At 41.0% G+C, this 22,078-nt stretch overlaps 1 protein-coding gene across 2 annotated transcripts in view; it reads right to left on the bottom strand.

The window, feature by feature from the left end:
• Positions 1–22,078, bottom strand: part of anos1b (anosmin 1b) — a 139,101-nt gene that overhangs the window by 33,063 nt on the left and 83,960 nt on the right. For both annotated transcript variants that reach the window (XM_073041350.1, XM_073041351.1), the window contains exons 6-7: positions 20,214–20,343; positions 13,868–14,073 (exon numbers count right to left, since the gene is read on the bottom strand). In XM_073041350.1, coding sequence (XP_072897451.1) covers positions 13,868–14,073; positions 20,214–20,343 — 336 coding nt within the window. The remainder of the gene's footprint in view (positions 1–13,867; positions 14,074–20,213; positions 20,344–22,078) is intronic.

Genomic DNA, 22,078 nt, shown 5'->3' with positions numbered 1-22,078 from the left:
TACAAAGGAAAGGATTTTCAGAGAATAAAGGTTCTCCAATAGTACATGGCATTTTGGACCTCACAGACCATTGAGTCCTGGAGCAGAGGGTCTATACACCAAACATTTATTGGCTTACTAGACAACCTCTCATTAACGTGCTCGGAGGTTGAATACTATTGTTTTGTATTTCAAATCAATTTCATTGCCTTGATTTAGGCTCAGAAAACATTAGAGATACAATGTTAAAATCTACAGAAGATACTAGAGTGGACCACATCTGAGAATTTATGTGATTGCACTAAAATCCAACAAGATGCAACAGGTTTGGTGAATGAACAGATAAATGGCAAATAATAATTCATCAGCAAATGAATTTGAAAAGCCGCCGATGGTGTAGTGGCATCCACACCGCACTTGAAAGTGAATGGTCCTGAGTTCAAACCCAACCGATTCCTCGCACGTTTTCCATCCATGCTGGGTTGAGCGTTGAGCTAGCAACTGAGCCTCATAAAAACAGGTTTAAAAAGTGCTAAAGAAACGGCAAGGTTGTCACAAGGTGCAGAGAAGAATTTGAAAATAAAGTCTCATGAAACAAAATTCTGGAAGCAACAGTAATTTGCAAATGAATTAGAGTGAGTTGAGTTTTGTTAAATTGCCGATCTAGATAATGTAGATCAAATTATTGGGAAATTCTCTGCAATTAACTCAATTACATGTATAGTTTAATTGAGTTTAGACATGTTTGGCTATGATTGTCATTTATGGACTATTATGAGAGACCTCATCAAACTTCTCAATGTTTTACTATTGGAAACAAATTATTTTAAGATAGTTGTCATTTTTATTTTACTGGAATCTGCAAACGAATTGGGTTTTGATATACCAATTTGCCAACAACCAGATAGAGCAAAATACCACACAATATGTGTTGAATTTACGGGCGATGTCAATATGCATTTCCCTGAATGTAAATTTACAAATGAAATAGAAGATTACATTCTTCATCCATAGCCTCCTGAGGCTCTATAGGAAAACAGAGTCAAGTTGAAAACTGTCAAAACAAAACAATCTATAAAAAGTTCTGTTTCATGCTAGTCAGCTAGTTAAAATTCAAGAATTAGCATTTCAAAACATTAATGTTGAACATCTGGTTGAAAATTTGAAAACCAAAATAGTCAAGACAAAAGTGGTTTGTGTCATGGCAGTCATTGAAAATAACAACTCATTCTTCCATTATTTATCTCTCAATATTCCCTAGTCAATCCATCTCTAATGAACTACAGGGAGAAGCTAGATTTTAATACTTCAATTTGAAACAGCTACTAAGATCCAGTGAAGGAAAAGTTTAATTGTGAATGGCAATATATCCAGTTTCAGTTCAGTGACTGTAATCTGAGAAACCAACACAGGTGAATATTAGAACCTGGGCTTCAGGAACTGGTCAGTTCCTAAAAATTCTAATTTTGGTCACTCAAAAATACTAATTTTCCTTCATTCTTTGGTTGTTGAGGCAGGAGGAATAACTTAATATTTAATCAACTATCACATGTCAGCCTCAACAAGTCTTGAGCTGTAAGCAGATGAAACAAGATATTACTGATTTTTTTTCTCTCTGAATTAATGCCCTCCTATTTGGCTTGCTGAGATTGCTGATGCTGGGTGTGAAATATAACCAGTGTGGAATCCCCATCTATGATGATATGACATTGTGCCTTATTGCTGCACTTACACATTATTTCCAAGTACTTTAAATAGTTGTGCTCAACTACACATAATTTCACTGTAATAATGCCATATTTTGTAACACAACAATCTGAAATTATTTCTTATATTTTTTGTTGCTTGAACCATGCCCACTCCCCTCTGCCTCAATTTAACAACATATAACAATATAGTTGACAAACCATGCATGAAATATCTGGAATGCCACTGGCAGTATGCACCTTATAACTTATTTATTCAACTGCATTGAATGCTTTGGCCAGTCTCTCATCAAAAATGCCTACTTTCAATTCTGGTCTATGTCAAATATTTCACCTCCCTCAGCTGACACAGGTCAAACAACATTAAAATAGGCATGGATGCAACATTCTTGTAACAGATACTTATGGGATCCTTTGAATTATTCTTACACAATTATCTTTTACCCTGATGTACAGATGAAAGATGATAGTGGAATAAATCAATAGAAAATGCCTAAAGGGTCTCAAAGGTTTTAATTTTTTTTTACCAGTTTCCATGGTAGCATTTTGAAAATATACTTTCCATCATCACTTACAGAACTATTCTTCCCTTCTGACTTTTGGCCATTAGTGCACAGGGTCTGATGAGGGACAAGTAGGGCAGAAGACTACCTCATTATCTATTCCTGGGCCTGACCCATGTGGAAGTGGGTGGAAGGCTGGAGTTGGGTAATTCGCATCAGGGGTGTGTAAAAAGAGCTACTTTTCAATCAGTATGGCGACAGAAAGGCAGAGCTTTGCTGCAGTTTCTCTGAGTTGAGAAATGACCATCAGCAAGAGGCAGTGCGTGAAAAGAGCTACCTTTCAGTCAGGTCCGCGTTCAAGACTTAAAAAGCAGAGCTTCGAGCCAATTTTCTCTGAGTTGGATAATTAGAAGAGCTACTTTTTAAATCAGGACGGTGATGAGATTTTAAATGCGGAGTTTTGTGGCAGTTTCTCTGAGTTGAGGAGCAAACAATCAGCAAGAGAGAAACATTACAAAAGGGCCAGTAAGAATAATGAAGTGCAAGCAGAGCGGCCATTCCTCTGAGTGTGCCAGCCTTTAGAGTGGCTTCGGCTTATCAGGCTTGGGCGAGGTAGAGTGTCTTGTCTCTCTGTTCTTATCTGTTCATTCCTCGTCTATTAGAACATAGAAATCTACAGCATCTTCAGCCCATAATGTCGTGCTGACCATGTAACCTACTCTAGAAACCATCTAGAATTACCCTACCACATAGCCCTCTAATTTTCTAAGCTCCATATACCTATCTAAGAGTCTCTGAAAAGACCCTATTGTACTCACCTCTACCACTGTTGCTGGCAGTGCATTCCATGCACCCACCACTCTATGAGTGAAAAACTTCCCTCTGACATTCCCTATGTACCTTTTTTAAAGCACCTTAAAATTATGCTCCCTCATGTTAGCCATTTCAGCTCTGGGAAAAAAGAATCTGGCTATCCATATGATCAATGTCTCTTATCATCTTATATACCTCTATTAGGTCACTTCTCATACTCCGTCGCTCCAAGGAGAAAAGGCCAAGTTCACTCAACCTATTCTCATAAGGCACTCTCTCCAATCCAGGCAAAATCCTTGTAAATCTCCTCTGCACTCTCTCTACAGTATCCACATCTTTCCTGTAGTGAGGTGACCAGAACTGAACACAGTACTCCAAGTGGGGTCTAATTAAGGTCTTATATAGTTGTAGCATTATCTCATGGCTGTTGAGCTCAGTCCCATGGTTGATGAAGGTCAACACACCATACGCCTTCTTAACAACACTGTCAACCTGCTCAGCAGTTTTGAGTGTCTGATGAACATGGACCCCAAAATCTCGCTGATCCTCCACACTGCCAAGAGTCTTACCATTAATACTATATTCTGTATTCAAATTTGACCGACCAAAATGGACTACTTCACACTTTTCTGGGTTGAACTCCATCTGCCACTTCTCAGTCCAGTTCTGCATCCCATTGATGTCCCACTGTAACCTCTGACAGCCCTCTAAACTATCCACAACATCCCCAAACTCTGTGTCATCAGCAAATTTACTAATCCATCCCCCACTTCCTCATCCAGGTCATTTATAAAATCCACGAAAAGAAGGGGTCCCCAAACAGATCCCTGAGGTACACCACTGGTCACAGACCTCCATGTAGAATATGACCTGTCTACAACAACTCTTTGCCTTCTGTGGGGAAGCCAATTCTGGATCCACTAAGCAAGGTCTCCTTGGATTCCATGCCTACTTACTTTCTCAATAAGCCTTGCATGGGGTTTCTTATCAAATGCCTTGCTGAAACCCATATACACTACATCTACTGCTCTACCTTCATTAATGTTTTTAGTCACATCCTCAAAAAATTCAATCAGACTCATAAGGCACGACCTGTCTTTGACAAAGCCATGCTGACTATTCCTAATCATATTATGCCTTTCCAAATGTTCACAAATCCTGCCTCTCAGGATCTTTTCCATCAAGTTAACAACCACTGAAGTAAGAGTCACTGATCTATAATTTCCTGGGCTATCTCTACTTCCTTTCTTGAATAAGGGAAGAACATCTGCAACCCTCTGATCCTCCGGAACCTCTCCTGTTCCCATTGATGATGCAAAGATCATTGCCAGAGGCTCAGCAATCTCCTCCCTCGCCTCCCACAGTAGCCTGCGGTACATCTCATCTGGTCCCAGAGATTTATCTAACTTGATGCTTTCCAAAAGCTCCAGCACATCCTTTTTCTTAATGTCTATATGCTCAAGCTTTTCACTCCACTGTAAATCATCCTTACAATCACTGAAATCCTTTTCTGTAGTGAATACTGAAGCAAAGTATTCATTAAGTACCTTGGCTATCTCCTCTATTTCCATACAGACTTTTCCACTGTCACACTTGATTGGTCCTATTCTCTCACGTCTTATCCTCTTGCTTTTGGGATTTTCTTTAATCCTGCTCACTAAGGCCTTCTCATGGCCCCTTCTGGCTCTCCTAATTTCATTCTTAAACTCCTTCCTGCTAGCCTTATAACTTTCTATATCTCTATCATTACCTAGTTTTTTGAACCTTTTCTTTTCTTCTTGACTAGATTTACAACAGCCTTTATATACCATGGTTCCTGTACACTACCATCCTTTCCATGTCTCATTGGAACGTACCTATGCAGAACATCACACAAATATCCCCTGAACATTTGCCACATTTCTGCTGTACACTTCTCTGAGATCATCTAATCCCAATTTATACTTCCAAGTTCCTGCCTGATAGCTTCATATTTCCCCTTACTCCAATTAAACGCTTTCCTAACTTGTCTGTTCCTATCTCTCTCCAGTGCTATAGTAAAGGAGATAGAATTATGATCACTATCTCCAAAATGCTCTCCCACTGAGAGACCCGACACCTGACTAGGTTCATTTCCCAATACCAGATCAAGTACTGCCTCTCCTCTTGTAAACTTATCTACATATTGTGTCAGGAAACCTTCCTGCGCACACCTAACAAACTTCACCTCATCTAAACCCCTTGCTCTAGGGGGATGCCAATCAATATTTGGGAAATTAAAATCTCCCACCACGACAACCCTATTATTCTTACACCTTTCCAGATTCTGTCTCCCTATCTGCTCCTCGATGTCCCTGTTACTATTGTTACTATAAAAACACCCAGTAGAGTTATTGACCCCTTCCTGTTTCTAACTTCCACCCACAGAGACTCAGTAGACAATCCCTCCATGACTTCCTCCTTTTCTGCAGCCATGACACTATCTCTGAACAGCAGTGCCACACCCTCCCCCCACCTCTTTTGCCTACCTCCCTGTCCTTTCTGAAACATCTAAAGCCTGGCACTCTAAGTAACCATTCCTGCCCCTGAGCCATCCAAGTCTCTGTGATGGCCACCATATCATAGCTCCAAGTACTGATCCACGCTATAAGCTCATCCACTTTGTTCATGATGCTCCTTGCAATAATTTAGACACATCTCAAACCATCGGTCTGAGTGCATCTCTTCTCTATCACCTGTCTATCTTCCCTCTTGCACTGTCTCCCAGCTTTCTCCATTTGTGAGCAAACTGCCCTTTTTTCTCTCTCTTCAGTTTGGTTCCCACCCCCCAGCAATTCTAGTTTAAACTCTCCCCAACAGCCTTTGCAAACCTCCGGCCAAGATATTGGTCCCCCTCGGATTCAAGTGCACCCCGTCCTTTTTGTACAGGTCACGCCTGCCCCAAAAGAGGTCCCAATGATCCAGTAATCTGAATCTCTGCCCCCTGCTCCAATCCCTCAGCCATGCATTTATCCTCCACCTCACTCTATTCCCATATTCACTGTCATGCAGAACAGGCAGTAATCCTGAGATTACTACCTTTGAGGTCCTGCTTCTCAACTTTCTTCCTAACTCCCTGTAGCCTGTTTTTAGGACCTCTTCCCTTTTCCTACCTATGTCATTGGTCACGACCTCTGGCTGTTCACCTTGGCTCTTCAGGATATTGTAGACGTGATCAGAAATATCCTGGACCCTGGCACCCGGGAGACCAACTACCATCCGTGTTTCTTTCCTGTGTTCACAGAATCGCCTGTCTGACCCCCTAACTATAGAGACCCTATTACTGCTGCCTTCTTTCTTTCCCTACCCTTCTGAGCCACAGGGCCAGACTCTGTTCTAGATGCATGGCCACTGTTGCTTCCCCCAGTTAGGCCACACACCCCCAACAGTACTCAAACAGGAGTTCTTATTGTAAGGGGGACAGCCACTGGGGTACTCTCTAGTATTTGACTCTTGCCCTTCCCTCTCCTGACTGTTACCCACTTATCTGTCTCCCGAGTACCTGGTGTGACTACTTGCCTATAGCTCCTGTCTTTCACCTCCTCACTTTCCCTGACCTGACAAAGGTCATTGAGCTGCATCTCCAGTTCCCTAACATGGTCCCTACGGAGCTGTAGCTCGATGCGCCTGGCACAGATGTGGCTGTCTGGGAGGCTGGGAGTCTCCTGGACTTTCCACATCTGACAACCAGTACAGAACACCGGCCATACAGACATACTTCCTATTTCTATTCCTCACATGTAACTTACCTTGCCTCGACCCATTATTACCGAAGACTGAATGAACCAAAGCTCCAGTTATAGCTGCTGATAGGCCACGTATAATGGACAAATGTTCTCGAAGCCCTCTTTTTAAATAACCGCTGCCAACCTGCGAGAAATCCCTCTTGGTAGAGCTCTGTTGACATCACCGATAAACCCACATACAATGGACAAACACTCTCAACGCTCTCATTTTAAATAACCACCACCGACCTGCAAGAAATCCCTCTTGGTAGAGCTCTGTTGATGCCACTGATAAACCCATGTGCAAGGGAGAAGAACTTGCAGCACAGTTACAGATTGGCAGGTATGATGTAGGCATCACTGTGTCATGACTCAAAGAAGATTATAGCTGCGAGCTTACTGTCCAAGGATACACATTGTATATCAAGAGGTCTGGTAGAAAGGCAGAGAGGGTGGTGTGGCTATGTTGGTAAAAAAATTAAATTAAATCATCAGAAATAAGTAACATAGAGTTGGAAGGTGTTGAATCATGTGGATAGAGCTAAGGAACTGCAAGGGAAAAAAAAGACCCTGATGGGAGTTATATACAGATCCCAAATAGTATTAAGGATGCGGTCTACAAGTTACAATGGGAGTTAGAAAATGCATGCTAAAAGGGCAATGTTACAATAGTCATGGGGGATTTCAATATGCAGGTAGATTGGAAAAATCAGGTTGGTACTGGATTCGAAGACGTGGAATTTCTAAAATGCCGATGAGATGGCTTCTTAGAGCAGCTTGTGGTTCAGCCCACTAGGGGGTCAGCTATACTGGATTGGGTGTTATGTAATGAACCAGAATTAATTAGAGAGAGAAGGGGAAAGTGATCAAGATATGATAGAATTCACCCTGAAATTTGAGAACGAGAAGCTGAAGTCAGATGTATCAGTACTATGAGGCTTTGTCTGGATGGAGTTTATTGGATTCTAGGAGAGGATGGACAAACTTGGATTGCATTGGAGTGAGTCAGGATCTGAGAGGAGACCTGATGGAAGTATATTATGAGAAATGTAGATAGTATAGGTAGTCAGAGACATGTTGTCAAGATGGAATGTCAAATATTAAAAGGTAAAGGGTTAATGTTAGAGGAGGAAAGTTTAAAGGAGATTTGTGAGGCAGATCTTTTTTAAAAAAAAACAGAGTCATAGGTCCCCGGAGTGTACTGCTAGGGAAGTGGCAGAAGCAGGTACAATTGCAATAACTAAGAGGCATTTAGACAAACACATGAATAAGCATGAATAAATGAAATATGAAAGCAAGCTGGCAAACAACATCAAAGTGGATAGTAAGAGATTTTCAAGTATGTAAAAAAACAAAGAGAGATGAGAGTGGACATAGGACCACTAGAAAATGAGGCCAGAGAAATAATAACAGGGGCCAAGGAGATGGCAGATGAACTAAGTGAGTATTTTGCATCAGTCTTCACTGTGGAAGACACTAGCAGTGTGCCAGATGTTGAAAAGTGTGAGGGAACAGAAGTGAGTGTAGTTGCTATTACAAGGGAGAAGGTGCTCAAAAAGTTGAAAGACCTAAGGGTACATAAGTCACTCGGATCAGATGAACTACACCCTAGGGTTCTGAAACAGAGGTGGAGATTGTGGAGGCATTAGTAATGAGCTTTCAAAAATAATTGGACTTTAGCATGGTGCCAGAGGACTGAAAATTGCAAATGTCACTCCACTCTTTAAGAAAAGAGGAAGACAGCAGAAAGGAAATTATAAACCAGTTAGCCTGACCTCAGTGGTTGGGAAGACATTGGAGTAAATTGTTAAGGATGAGGTTATGGAGTACTTGGTGACACAGGGCAAGATAGGACAAAATCAGCCTGGTTTCCTTCAGGGAAAATCTTGCCTGATGAGCATGTTGGAATTCCTTGAGATTACACGTAGGATAGATAAAGGGGATGTAGTGGATGTTGTATATTATGACTCTCAGAAGGCCTTTGATAAAGTGCCAAACATGAAGCTGCTTACTAAGTTAAGAGCCCATGGTATTGCAGGCAAGTTACTGCCATGCTTAGAACACTGGCTGATTGGTAGGAGGACGTGAGAGGGAATAAAAGGATCCTTTTCTGGTTGGCTGCCAGTGACTAGTGGTGTTCCGCAGGGGATGGTGTTGGGACCACTTGTTTTTATGCTGTATATAAATGATTTGGATGATGGAATAGATGGCTTTATAGCCAAGTTTGCAGATGATATGAAGATTGGTGGAGGGGCAGGTAGTGCTGAGGAAAGAGGTAGTCTGCAGAATGACTTAGATTCGGAGCATGGGCAAGAGTGTGGCAAATGAAATACAATGTTAGAAAATGCATGGTCATGCACTTTGGTAGTAGAAATAAATGTGCAGACTATTTTCTAAATTGGGAGAAAATCCAAAAATCTGAGATGCAAAGAAACTTGGAAGTCCTTGTGCAGGACACCCTAAAGGTTAATTTGCAGGTAGAGTTGGTGGTGAGGAAAGCAAATGCAATGTTAGCATTTATTTCAAGAGGTCTTGAATACAAAAGCAGGGATGTGATGCTGAGGCTTTATAAGACACTGGTGAATACTCACCTTGAGTATTGTGAACAGTTTTGGGCTCCACATCTTAGAAAAGATGTGCTGGCATTGGAGAGGGTTCAGAGGAGGTTCACAAAGATGATTCCGGGAATTAAATGGTTATCATACGAGGTTTGTTTGACGGCTCTAGGTCTGTACTTGCTAGAATTTAGAAGGATTAGGGGTGATCTCATTGAAACCTTTCAAATGTTGAAAGGCTTAGACACAGTAAATGTGGAAAGGATGTTTCTCATGGTGGGTAGTCTAGGACAAGAGATCACAGCCTCAGGATAGGGGGTGTCCATTTAAAACAGAGATGCGGAGAAATTTCTTTAGCTAGAGGGTGGTGAATTTGTGGAATTTATTACCACAGGTAGCTGTGGAGGCCAGATCATTGGGTGTATTTAAGGCAGAGTTTGTTATGTTTATGATTGGACATGGCGTCCAAGGTTACGGAAGAAGGCTGGGGAGTGGGGCTGAGGTAGAGACATCATGGGCTGAAAAGCCTGTTCCTGTGCTCTACTGTTCTATGCTTAGTATACTTTATGTTGCAATATTACCTCCATCCTTTGTTACTCAACCTTCCTTAGCCTCTTCTGAGCAAATAATCACATTTAGAGGAAGTTTCTGGGAGACAAAGCATGATCCTTGCTTTGATTGATAGATATCAAATATCATTGGTAATCAAGAAGACCACTGCCTCAGGAATACTTAAAACATGTTTAGTTCTCAAAGAGGTCTGCAGGATGCTTGGGTACAATGGCCAGAACTCTACATTGGTGCTTTAAAACTGGCCAATTTTGGCTGCACATCTATTTTTCTCTTCCTATTTCCTACACATTTTATTCCAATAATCCTCATTATTGTTGTCTATATTTTTGTTCATTCATATTACTGATTAGTAGAAGGATGAGAGGGGATCTGAGTGAAACATATAAGATTATTAAGGGATTAGACACGCTAGAGGCAGGAAACATGTTCCCGATGTTGAGGGAGACCAGAACCAGAGGCCACAGTTTAAGAATAAGGGGTAGGCCATTTAGAAAGGAGTTCAGGAAAAACTTTTTCACCCAGAGAGTTGTGGATCTATGGAATGCTCTGCCTCAGAAAGCAGTGGAGGCCAATTCTCTGGATGCTTTCAAGAAAGAGTTAGATAGAGCTCTTAAAGATAGCAGAGTTAAGGGATCTGGGGAGAAGGCAGGAACGGGGCACTGATTGTGGATGATCAGCCATGATCATATTGAATGGTGGTACTGGCTCGAAGGGTTGAATGGCCTACTCCTGCACCTATTGTCTAGTGTCTATTATCATTGCGATGCTAAACATATTCCTTTCTCTTTTAGTGTTTACCTGCTGCAACTCATTTGCTTTTTAAATAATTTTCATCATTTGCAATTTGCAAATGTAGTTGTCACTTAAATTTAGGTTTGAGCTCCCTTAGCTATCCATCCTTTTGTTACTGTAATCATATGAACTGAGTGCCTTTGTTGTCAGCAGTGGCTCAATGAGCAGAACTTTTGCCTGTGCTTCCAAAGATAGTGGATTCAAGTCTCTTTCAAAGATAAAAATCTAGGCAAAGATTTCATTGTGGTAGATCAGACTTTTGAATGAGACATTAAACCTTTCATATTCTAGTGGACATACAAGATACTATGAAAGAGTAGAATTCTTTCTGGCAATGATTTCTCCTTCAAGTTATCCGGTTATTATTTGCTTACTATTTGTGGAAGTTTCCTATGTACAAAATGGCCATAACATTTTCTACATAACATCTGCTTCCTCTGACTCCAAGGACAACTTGGGATAAAGTCATACAGTAGTACAGTATAGTACAGAAACAGGCCCTTCAGCCCACTCATCTTGTGCATTCTGAACTGTTATTCTGTCTGGTTACATCATCCTGTATCTGGAAAGCTCTCCCATCTATGCATTTATCCAAACTTCTCTTAAATGTTAAACATCAATCCTGCATCCACCACTTCTGCTGGTAGCTTGTTTCACACTTCCACCACCCACTGACTGAAAAAGTTTCCCCTCAGGTTCTCTTTAAGTATTTCACCTTTTGGATATTAACCTATAACCTCTAGTTCTAGTCTCAGCCAATCTCAATGGAAAATACCTGCTTGCATTTACCCTATCCATACTCCTCATAATTTTGTATACCTCTATCAAACCTCCCCTCATCTTCCTATTCTCTAGGGAAATAAGTGTCCTAAGCTATTCAACTTTTCTCTATAACTCAGGTCTTCAAGTCCTGGCAATACCCTTGTTTATTTTCTGTGTAGTCTTTCATTTTTACTGATATCTTTCCTGTAGGTAGGGGAGCAGAACTGCACACATTACTCCACATTTGGCATCAAAGTCTTCTACAACTTCAACAAAATATTCCAGCTCATATACTCAGTATTCTGATCTCTGAAAGCCAATGTGTCAAAAGCTCTCTTTATGATCCTGTCTACCTGCGTTGCCACTTTCAAGAAAATACAGACCTGCCAGCTCCCTCTGTTCAACACACTCCTCAGGCCCTACCAATGTCCTGAGATTTTTAAATACATAATAATAAGTGAGAAAGACTCATTTTTATCTAATTTGTTATCTATTTGAATAATCAATCCACAAATATCTTAGTATGAGTATGTTGTGTATTGATTCAGTGTAAAACTGACATTTATAGGTCTACTACAGATACCTTCTGAATAATTAAGATAATATCTCACGCCAAAAAACATATTTTTTGCTTTGTAAGGTGAAGCCAGGAGGTGGTCTGTCAAAATCGTGACCATGTTTATATTTTCAGCAGGACAGAGCTCCAATCTTTAATGGAAATTTGTATAAAGGAAGGAAAGACAGATCAAAGAATATTTGATGCATGTACAAAGTACTGTAGATGCTGAAAATCCAAAATAATAACAGAAAATACCGACACAAGGGATTCTGTGCAAGCTGGAAATCTTGAGCAACACACATAAAATGCTGGAGGAACTCAGCAGGTCAGGCAGCACCTATGGAGGGGAAAAACAATCAACATTTGCAAACTGCAACTGTGATTTGCAGTTGGGGATTGTTTAGGTGTTTCACTGTTCTACAGTCTCCTAGAACATTCTGGGAGGCAAAAGCAGTGTGTGTGAACCTCATGGCGAGAAGGCTGTGGGTCACCAGTTGATCTTTGACTCTATTTCGCCTATTAAAGTTTCCATTGATTAAAGTGATGAGGGAGATTGAAACATCAAGGTGAATGTGCAAGTTGAGCACCGGCTGCCTGCCTTTCGATTGCTGATGGGATCACTCTGCTGCCGGAGAGGGAAGTCTGCCTTTGATTGCTGGGAGATGGCTCTGCTGTTGGAGATGGGTGACTACCTTTTGATCACTGGTGGAATCACTTTGCTGCTGCAGAGAGGAAGGCCTGCTACTCTGCCCAGAGAATGTTACCTAGGCTTTCTTATAGTTTTTTATATTCTGTGTTTTTTGCCGGATCTTTCTCATTTATTTTGTGTGTGTGGGGGGGGGGGGGATTTGGGGGTTGATGTGTCTGTTCCATTTTTATTTATTTTGTGTGTGTGGGAGGAGAGATTTGGGGGTTGATAATCGTGCTGCCATTCTTTTCTTTCTTGGTTTTGTGGCTATCTGGAGAAGAAGAATTTCAAGAGTTGCATATTTTGATAATAAATGAACCTTTGACATTTTGGGGTGAGACCCTTCATCAGGATTGAAGGGAGAAGCCAGCAAAGTAGGTATGGTGGGGGAGGGGAAGGAGTATGCACTGGCAGGTGACAGGTGAGACCAGGTGAGGGGGAAAGTGGATGGGTGGGAGAGGGGATATGAACTGAGAAGCTGGAAGAGGATAGGTGAAATAGGTAAAGTGCTGAAGACAAAAGAATCTGATAGGAGAGTGGACCATGGCGGAAAGGGATGGAGGAAGGGAACCAGAAGGAGATGAAGCGCAGGTGAAGAGAAGAGAAGGGATGAGAAGGGGTAAGAGGTGAATCAGAATGGAGCATGGAAAAAGAGAGGAGAAAGTAGGAATAGAAATGACTGAAAGTTGGATAAATTGTTGTTCATACCATCAGTTTGGAGGCTACCCATGTCAAATATAAGGTGTTACTCCTCCAACCTGAGTTTGGCCTCATCATGGCAGTTGAGGAGTTATGGACAAACATGTCATAATGGGAATGGGAAGTCGAATTGAATTGGGCAGACACTGGGAGCAGACAGAGCAAAGGTGATCTTCAATCTGCATCAGGTCACAAAAATGTTGAGCAAGCTCAGCAGGTGCAGAGTTCTCTATGTACTGTAGCTGATTAAATACTAGTAATATCTCTCCATCTATACAAACTGCCTGACCCAATGAGCATTTCCAGTATTATTTTTAGTAACACCCCTGCATCACACAGTCCACAGTTCGGTCCGAGTGATTGAAAACCAGCCAGTGCAGCATTTAGCATTTCCAGAACAGATACCGGAGAATGAGAAAGGAAACTGTTCTAGAGTAGGGGTTAAGCTTGAAACACAAAGAAATCCAGCCATCTTAAAAGTAATTAAAAACTTACTTCATTAATTATCTTCCAGTTTTCTTTCTTTGTAAGAAAAACAGTTTTTCCAGAAACCCATTGACTCCAGTACATTTTGTAATGATGAATGTAAAGCTCTTCCTCTTGTGGTGGATCCCAGTGAATTCTCAGACTGAAAGTACCATTGTGCCTTGCAGTGAAATTGCCTTTCCTCAAATTATTTGGTGCGCCTGGTGGTGAAGGATCTGTAAGGAATGTTAAAATAATAGCAAATTAGGAAATGATACAAGAAAGAAATTGAAAGAAAGGATTAGAGGGGAGCTGTCCATGTACAAATATCACAAAGCATCTGATAAAGAATCCTGGTTCAATGTGTTTGATGTTCTCCTTCTGCTAAAGGTGACCAGCGTTGTTTCAGACTGCTCTATCAGAAACTCAGGATCCTAGGCAAGTCTTAGTTATTCCAAAATGTTTAACGAGCGCAGATCTTCTAAATGTACTATGTACTACTTGCACAGAATTTTAATTTAAAATTAAAATTTAATCTCTCAAACAGGTTGCACAGTTTCTAGTCTCCTGATAAGATATGGACAACATTAAAACTCTACCACTTTCTGTGACTGTGGTCCTAGAGGATTGTAGCTGAAACTCACATTTATTTACCACACGTGCATCAAAACACAGTGACATGTGTCGTTTGCATTAACAACCAACACACCCAAGCATGTACTGGGGACAGCCTACGAGTGTCACACCACATTCTGGCACCAACATTACATGCCCACAATATTCAGCATGTGCTGTTGGTACGATGAATTACTAAGAGACTGGGGAAGAACAGTGAACAAATAAGCCTGGCGTACTTCTGAAATCTTTCAGGAGTGTAATTTAATTTCCTGAGCATGATGCAGCAAGTAATCAATTTGATCCATGAAAGTGACTTTATGATGCAGGGGTGCTTATGACCCAAGGAAGAAACAGTGAAATTCTTCCTGTTTGGCTATTTATGGATACTCAGTGATGCCATAGAACATTAATTCAGATTCGGATTTATTTTTCGCATTTACATTGAAACTTAAGAGTGAAATGCACCATTTGTGTTAAAAATCAACACAACCCAAAGATGTGCTGGGGACAGCCTGCAAGCGTCTCCACACATTCTGGCACCAAACAGCATGTCCACAGTGTTCAGCAGAACAACACAAATAACAACAACAACCACCAAAGGAGCCCCCTTTCTCCCTCTCAACAACTCACTCACCTGGTTTACTTACAGTATGTGAGAATAATTTATGTGACTCAGAAAATCAGTACTGTGGCTTCGAAATAGAACCACGCTGTACTTTTTTTATTCACAATTTTGTGTAAGAAAATGGATCTTTTCCCTCCCAGAATGGAATATAATTATGATAATTTCCAAGTTGAATAATACCACTGGGCAATTCCATTGGGAAATTAAACTGGGCAATTCCAACGGTATACTGAACTTGTTTGTTGTCATGTTTTCCAGGTCAAATGTGCACAAATGTAATTCTGTGTGTTTTAATGCACGTGTGATCGGGGCACGACTGTGCAAGCACGTGGACGTCAGCCAGTTAGAACAGCAAGAAGAGCTTAAAAGCAAGAAGTGTTTAAAAAGAGATGGTTATTTCTTCAGTGGTTTGATCGGGGCACGACTGCGCAAGCACGTGGATGTCAGTCAGGTAGAATAGTGAGAAGAGTTTAAAAGGAGAGAGATTTATAGAGAGGGCACCAGAGGAGCAGGTGACAGAGTAGGAGGGCTTTGGCAATAACAGGTCGAGGCGAGCTAGGTTGCCTGTGTAGAATACAGATGGGAAGAACATGTGTGAGGCCAGTGTTCTATGCTCGGTGTCGGATGTGGGAAGTCCTGGAGACCCCCAGCCTCCCAGATGGCCACATCTGCGCCAGATACGTCGAGCTGCAGCTCCTTAGGGACTGCATCAGGGAACTGGAGATGCAGCTCGATGACTTTCGTCTGGTCAGAGAGAGTGAGGAGCTATAGGCAGGTAGTCACACTGGGGCCTCAGGAGACAGATAAGTGGGTAACAGTCAGGAGAGGGAAGGGCAGGAATCAGAGGCTAGAGAGTACTCCTGTGGCTGTCCCCCTTAACAATAAGTACTCCTGCTTGAATACTGTTGGGGGGTGATGGCCTACCTGGTGAGCCCGATTTAATTTTGTAAGAATGTGACTAATCACATTGATGAAGGTAGAGCAGTAGATGTAGTGTATATGGATTTCAGCATTTAATTAGTTACCCCATGCAAGGCTTATTGAGAAAGTAAGGAGGCATGGGATCCAAGGGGACATTTCTTTGTGGATCTAGAACTGGCTTCCCACAGAAGGCGAAGAGTGGTTGTAGATGGATCATATTCTGCATGGAGGTCGGTGGCCAGTGGTGTGCCTCGGGAATCTGTTCTGGGACCCCTACTCTTCATGATTTTTATAAATGAGCTGGATGAGGAAGTGGAGGGATGGGTTAGTAATCTGCTGATGACACAAAGGTTGGGGGTGTTGTGGATAGTGTGGAGGGCTGTCAGAGGTTACAGTGAAACATTGATAGGATGCAAAACTGGGCTGAGAATTGGCAGATGAAGTTTAACCCAAATAAGTGTGAGGTGGTTCATTTTGTAGGGCAAATGCGATGGCAGAATATATTATTAACGGTAAGACTCTTGGCAGTGTGGAGGATCAGAGATCTTGGGGTCCAATGCATAGGACACTCAATGCTGCTGCACAAGTTGACTCTGTGGTTAAGAAGGTATACAGTGCATTGGCCTTCATCAATTATGGGATTGAATTTAGGAGCCGAGAGGTAATGTTGTAGCTATATAGGACCCTGGTCAGACCCTACTTGGAGTACTGTGCTCAGTTCTGGTCATCTTACTACAAGAAGGATGTGGCAACCATAGAAAGGGTGCAGAGGAGATTTACAGGGATATTGCCTGGATTAGGGAGCATTCTTATGAGAATAGGTTGAATGAACTCGGTCTTTTCTCCTTAGAGCGACAGAGGATGAGAGATGACCTGATAGCGGTGTATAAGATGATGAGAGGCATTGATCGTGTGGATAGTCAGAGGCTTTTTACAAGGGCTGAAATGGCTAGCACGAGAGGGCAAAGTTTTAAGGTGCTTGGAAGTAGGTAGAGAGGAGACGTTAGGGGTAAGTTTTTTAACACAGAGAGTGGTTAGTGCATGGAATGGGCTGCTGGTGACGGTGGTGGACATGGATATGATAGGGGTCTTTTAAGAGACTCCTGGATAGGTACATGGAGCTTAGGAAAATAGAGGGCTATGGGTAACCCTAGTAATTTCTAATGTAGGGACATGTTCCACACAACTTTTTGGGCCGAAGGGCCTGTATTGTGCTGTAGGTTTTCGATGTTTTCTAAATCTGAATTTGAGCTACAATTCTTAAGCTTGCTTGTCGTTTATAACCCTCAGAACGAACCCACTTCTGATCACAATAAAACAAGCTTCCTCGAGCACGCCCCAATTTGACTTGGATAGGTCCTCTTTAACATGATTATTTATCTATGTTCCTTCAGGTCTCCCACCTTTTCTGATATCACCACCTTCAACTGATCACTCACAAGGACTGGTCTCTCAACCTGTGACTTATGACTCTCTGTCCTTGATCTGTGACTTTTCAGTCTTATCAGACAATGATTCACAATGTTTAAACCTTACGTCCAAATCTCCAATTCATAGGCCATCTGAACTCACTAAGTACCAACACAACCAATCCCAAGTCCTGATCCAGGCAGCCCTCTCAACTCCAGACCCTTTAAGACAACCTGATTTTGACAATTCGGCTTCACTCCCTTACAGCACTCTGGACTTGCTATTTTCCTTCATGCGCTCCTCAATGATGTGGTACACAGGCTATGTTGTGTTTAGTATTTCCTACTGTGAGGTATTAATGAGTTTTCAAGAGGCACAGCCCTAACCAAACCAGTTGCTAACCCTAAGCTCTGTAGCACTGATAAATAGATGGTTTTGCAGCTTATGTGACATGGCAGTTCAGGTATGCACAATAATAAATGAAATTCAATATCCCAAATTAAATGAACTTTAGAATCCAGTCCCCACATTTATTTTTTTTAATGTCATTTATCAGTTGGTGCTGACTGGTAAAAGGCTGACAGCTCCTTTATCATTCAGATTGGGGGACTAGAAATATACAGAGGTCTATTGTCAAAAGTCCAGATTCAAGGCTTTCCTTTTTGCTCAAATTTACTGCTTATTTTTCCCAGGACTGAAGTTTGTTAGAATGCTGTCTCAGAAAACAACCAACTGACTGAGATTTACCATTATTTGAAAAATCAACAATGAAATCTTTATATGGTTAACAGGGAAACCTCAATCAGTAGTTCTACAAAACTTGTATTGCACCTGTTTAGGTTGTGATCCTTATTCAAGTCAGGCTGAACTCAATAACCTTTAACCTGAGGGCAAATGTTTCATGTGATGAAAAAGAGTAAGTCAGTGCTGGAACAAAGGCCTACTTTATATTAAAAACAGTGATAAACCTTTGATAACATCAAGGCCTGGTGTAGTTTTCAGACCAAAATGTCCAGTTGTCAGCTGTTTCTTTTCTTCATCACATTATCAGCATGGATGTCTTTCATCAGGAGGATTTTTTGGGGTCATATGTGGGAAGCTGCTGTGCAGGACCTCAGACCTGTCATTTTCTTATTTATATCAAAGGAGAGGTATAGAAACAGCTGGGATATGGTTCACTCTGCAGGCTCTGCCCTTATACCTCCTTAACATCTCCCACACTTGGTCTTCTTGCTTTGCTCCTGCCCAATTCATGCAGGAAGAATTCAACACATAAAAAAAACCAAAGCCTTGAAACCTTAATAAGTGAGTTCTACTTATGTAAGGTAATTTGCTTGGACTAGACAATGAGAAGAATAAGAGGGGGGGGGGGGGGGTGAAGGTTGAGAGTAAAGTAGTGGAAGATAAAATAGTAAAAGAGGCATAAAAAAGGTATAGAGGGTACAGGGCAAAATAAGAAAGAGGTGGGAAGAAAGAAACACAAGAAATGTAGTGAAAAAGAGAGCTGGCTGAGAAAATTGTGATTAGAACAGTAAAATATTTTGAAGAGGCAAGCAGCTTACATAGCTTCTCCTGGTTCTTACTGGTGCAGAGTTACTACTTCACATATTACGTGCAGACAGAGCCCAGATTTAAATCCAGTGTTTTTATATGTAAAATAAAACCTTCATTCCATTTCACTTTATGAAGTGAAAAGACATATGAAACAAAGGAATTTAAATTATGGTGAGGGAGGTTAAGAGAGATCAAAATGATTTAAAAGGATTGTATATTTAGAATTTTAAGAGAAAACAAAGTGGAGAAGAGATAGGTAGGGGCTTCCAAAGAGTTAAGCTGAATATCAGAATGTTAGAATTTTGACCAATGGCTTATACAATCCAGTGACTCTGTTTTACCATCTAAAAGAACCAAATATTGGTGGTGCTGGATATATGGACTGAGCTGTCGGACGAAGCTGTAGAGGCAGATACAATTATAATGCTTAAAAAACACAGACTGTTAGGTGGATAGAAAAGGCCTGGAGAGAAAATGGCCAAATGCAGACAACTGGAACCAGTTGAGGACGACATACTGGTTGGCATGAATGTGTTGGGCCAAAAGGCCTATTTCTGTGTTACATGGCTCTATATAAAGTTTTCTTTTCTATCACCTAATGCCTCATTTTCATTAGCAACTGCTGAACGGCAGATTGGGGTCAGAAGGAGCACTGAGGCATGAAGAAGTGAAGAGTTGGAGATGGGGAAAAGGAAAAGAATGATACAAACTTGCCACCCTTCAAAATCAACTTTCCAGAATTTTGAGGGAGTCCTTTAACTCATAAAATGTTACATATAGAAGGAGACTATCTGATCCACTATAATAGCATTTGATATTTGAAAAATAAATTCAATTAGCCCTCCTTTTCTCATTACACTGAAGATTAATTTCACATTTTGATTTTTTTTGGAAATACCAACATACCTTTAGGCAGCACATTCTGTCCTCAGTACTCACTGATTATTTTAAAGCAAATGGTTTTGTATCTGCCATCATTCTTAAATAATATATTTTGCTTGTACTATTTTGAGTTTACAAACTACCGGTATGCAGAAAAAAAGAATCAGTACGCACTAGTAAATGTGGTCATTCTTTTCTCTATTCCAGCATTCAATTTAATTGATCACCATAATCTGAATGCGCTCTTGGTTTCAAGGGCTCTGCAGATGGGAATCTGAATGCTCTGACAAGGGAGTAGTTGATATCTGATGGTTCTCCTATCCAAGTAATAATGGTTATTATCACTATTCAGCACCAATCACTCACCTCTGGACGAGTGGAAGTGTTTACTAGGAGTGGTGAAACCTCGAGTTCCATGAATGTTGACTGCAGCCACTCTGAACTGGTACCATATGTTTGGTCTCATATTTTTCAGAACAACATGCTCCTCAGTTGTCTGGGTTTGTGGAAAAGGGAAATGAAGACCAATTATTCATTGCGGACTTTAGTGCAATATACAGTATTCATAAAACCCCCAGGGACCAAAATGATGAATTTTTTTTTGTTTTGTTATATCTAAGGCATTCCAAAATTAAATGTGTATTGCTCCTTAAAATACTTCATCAGAATATGATGATATGTTTTAATGGTATATTTGTAAAAATGCTGGACATAGACATTATGTCTCACATAGGATGGAGGGGTACATTTAAAAGATAAGAAATGTATGGAAGAAGGACATCAGATTTTAAAATATTATTTTGTAGAAGTTTGCAAGTACTTATAGGAATGATAAATTGTAGAGATTGCCATTGGTGTTCTATACATGAGATTGCAATATCTGTAGCAATCTGGAACATCCAATATTTGGGGGAATTTCATCACTGTGTGCTGTATTTTGCTCAATAAACCATTTTAAAATCAGCAGTCATTGGCAGAGGAAGAGCCACATGTAAACCACAACTGGGGGGATATGAGGCAAGGCTAAACTACAGCAGGTGCAAGAGGATTAAGAGAATGCTGAAGGCCATTGGGCAAGTACCAGCAGTATACCAACAATCTCATTTCCTAGCAAAGGAGAGAGGCATTGTTCTGAGCCACTCACTTAAAGTGACACCGTTTTGACAAGTAAACTTTTGAATCAATCCTTGGACCAGCCAAAATATCCTTCTCCCTCTACAATCCTTAACATCAATAAAATAACCAGTTGAGAGAACGCAGTTAACACATGACAGCTTCTCACATCTGGTTTTGGAGGGTCACATGCACAGACCATAATTTATCAATGAATCAATCCACGATCCAGTTACTGACAAAGCTCTTTACAACCACTTTCAGTGGTGTGCATTGCACTCCCACATATCTTGTGAAGATATGATATTCAGCTTTCAGTTTTCTTGAGGAATTGTCAGTTCTCACATCTTGAGAAGCTCTTCTGGGGCTCTCACTGCAGTGGTCCTATTGGATATCTGGGATCTCCCTTCAGGCACTTACCTCACTAAAAAAAAAGTGCCAGATCTCATTTAGTGATCTTAGGTCCTCTGTCCCTCATTTCTTCGGCTTCTTCCTCCTCCATGGGAGGAACAGTACATATTGCTAGTGTTTGACGGCCAGGGGAATATGTCTGTATGGCTTTAGGACTAAAAGCCTTATTAGATTGCTAAACAGTGAATTATTGGAGGTTACATTTAACTATGTGTTCTATACATGGTTGCACATTCTGTATTAGAACATCTACCGGTATAAACCCACCCAAAGCTCTTTCAAACATCTTTATGGCCAATTTCACAATTTTTGCAGGGGAACTGAATAGGTGATAGTGCTATACCCAGTTCCTGATTTAAGGTGCCAGATGTCCTTCTTTAGTTAATATTATCTCATAATTGGGTTAACCAGGACCAGCATATGAATTTTGGACTCTCTTGATTGCAAGATCATGGCTTGTTCACATCCATTAATTTTGTTTATTTACTGAGATACACCCCAGAATAGGCCCTTCTAGCTTTTGATTTACACTGCCCAGCAACCCCCGATTTAATCCCAGCCTAATCACAGCACAATTTACCAATTAACCTATCAACCAGTACATCTTTGGACTGTGAGAGGAAACCAAAGCACCCAAAGGAAACCCACAGGGTCACAGGGATAAAGTACAAACTTCTTACAGACAACAGTGGGAAGCAGTACAACTT

This window comes from Hemitrygon akajei, chromosome 3 (genome assembly GCF_048418815.1).
Source record: "Hemitrygon akajei chromosome 3, sHemAka1.3, whole genome shotgun sequence".
Classification (NCBI taxonomy): domain Eukaryota; kingdom Metazoa; phylum Chordata; class Chondrichthyes; order Myliobatiformes; family Dasyatidae; genus Hemitrygon; species Hemitrygon akajei.
This window is presented reverse-complemented; position numbering and strand designations above follow the sequence as displayed.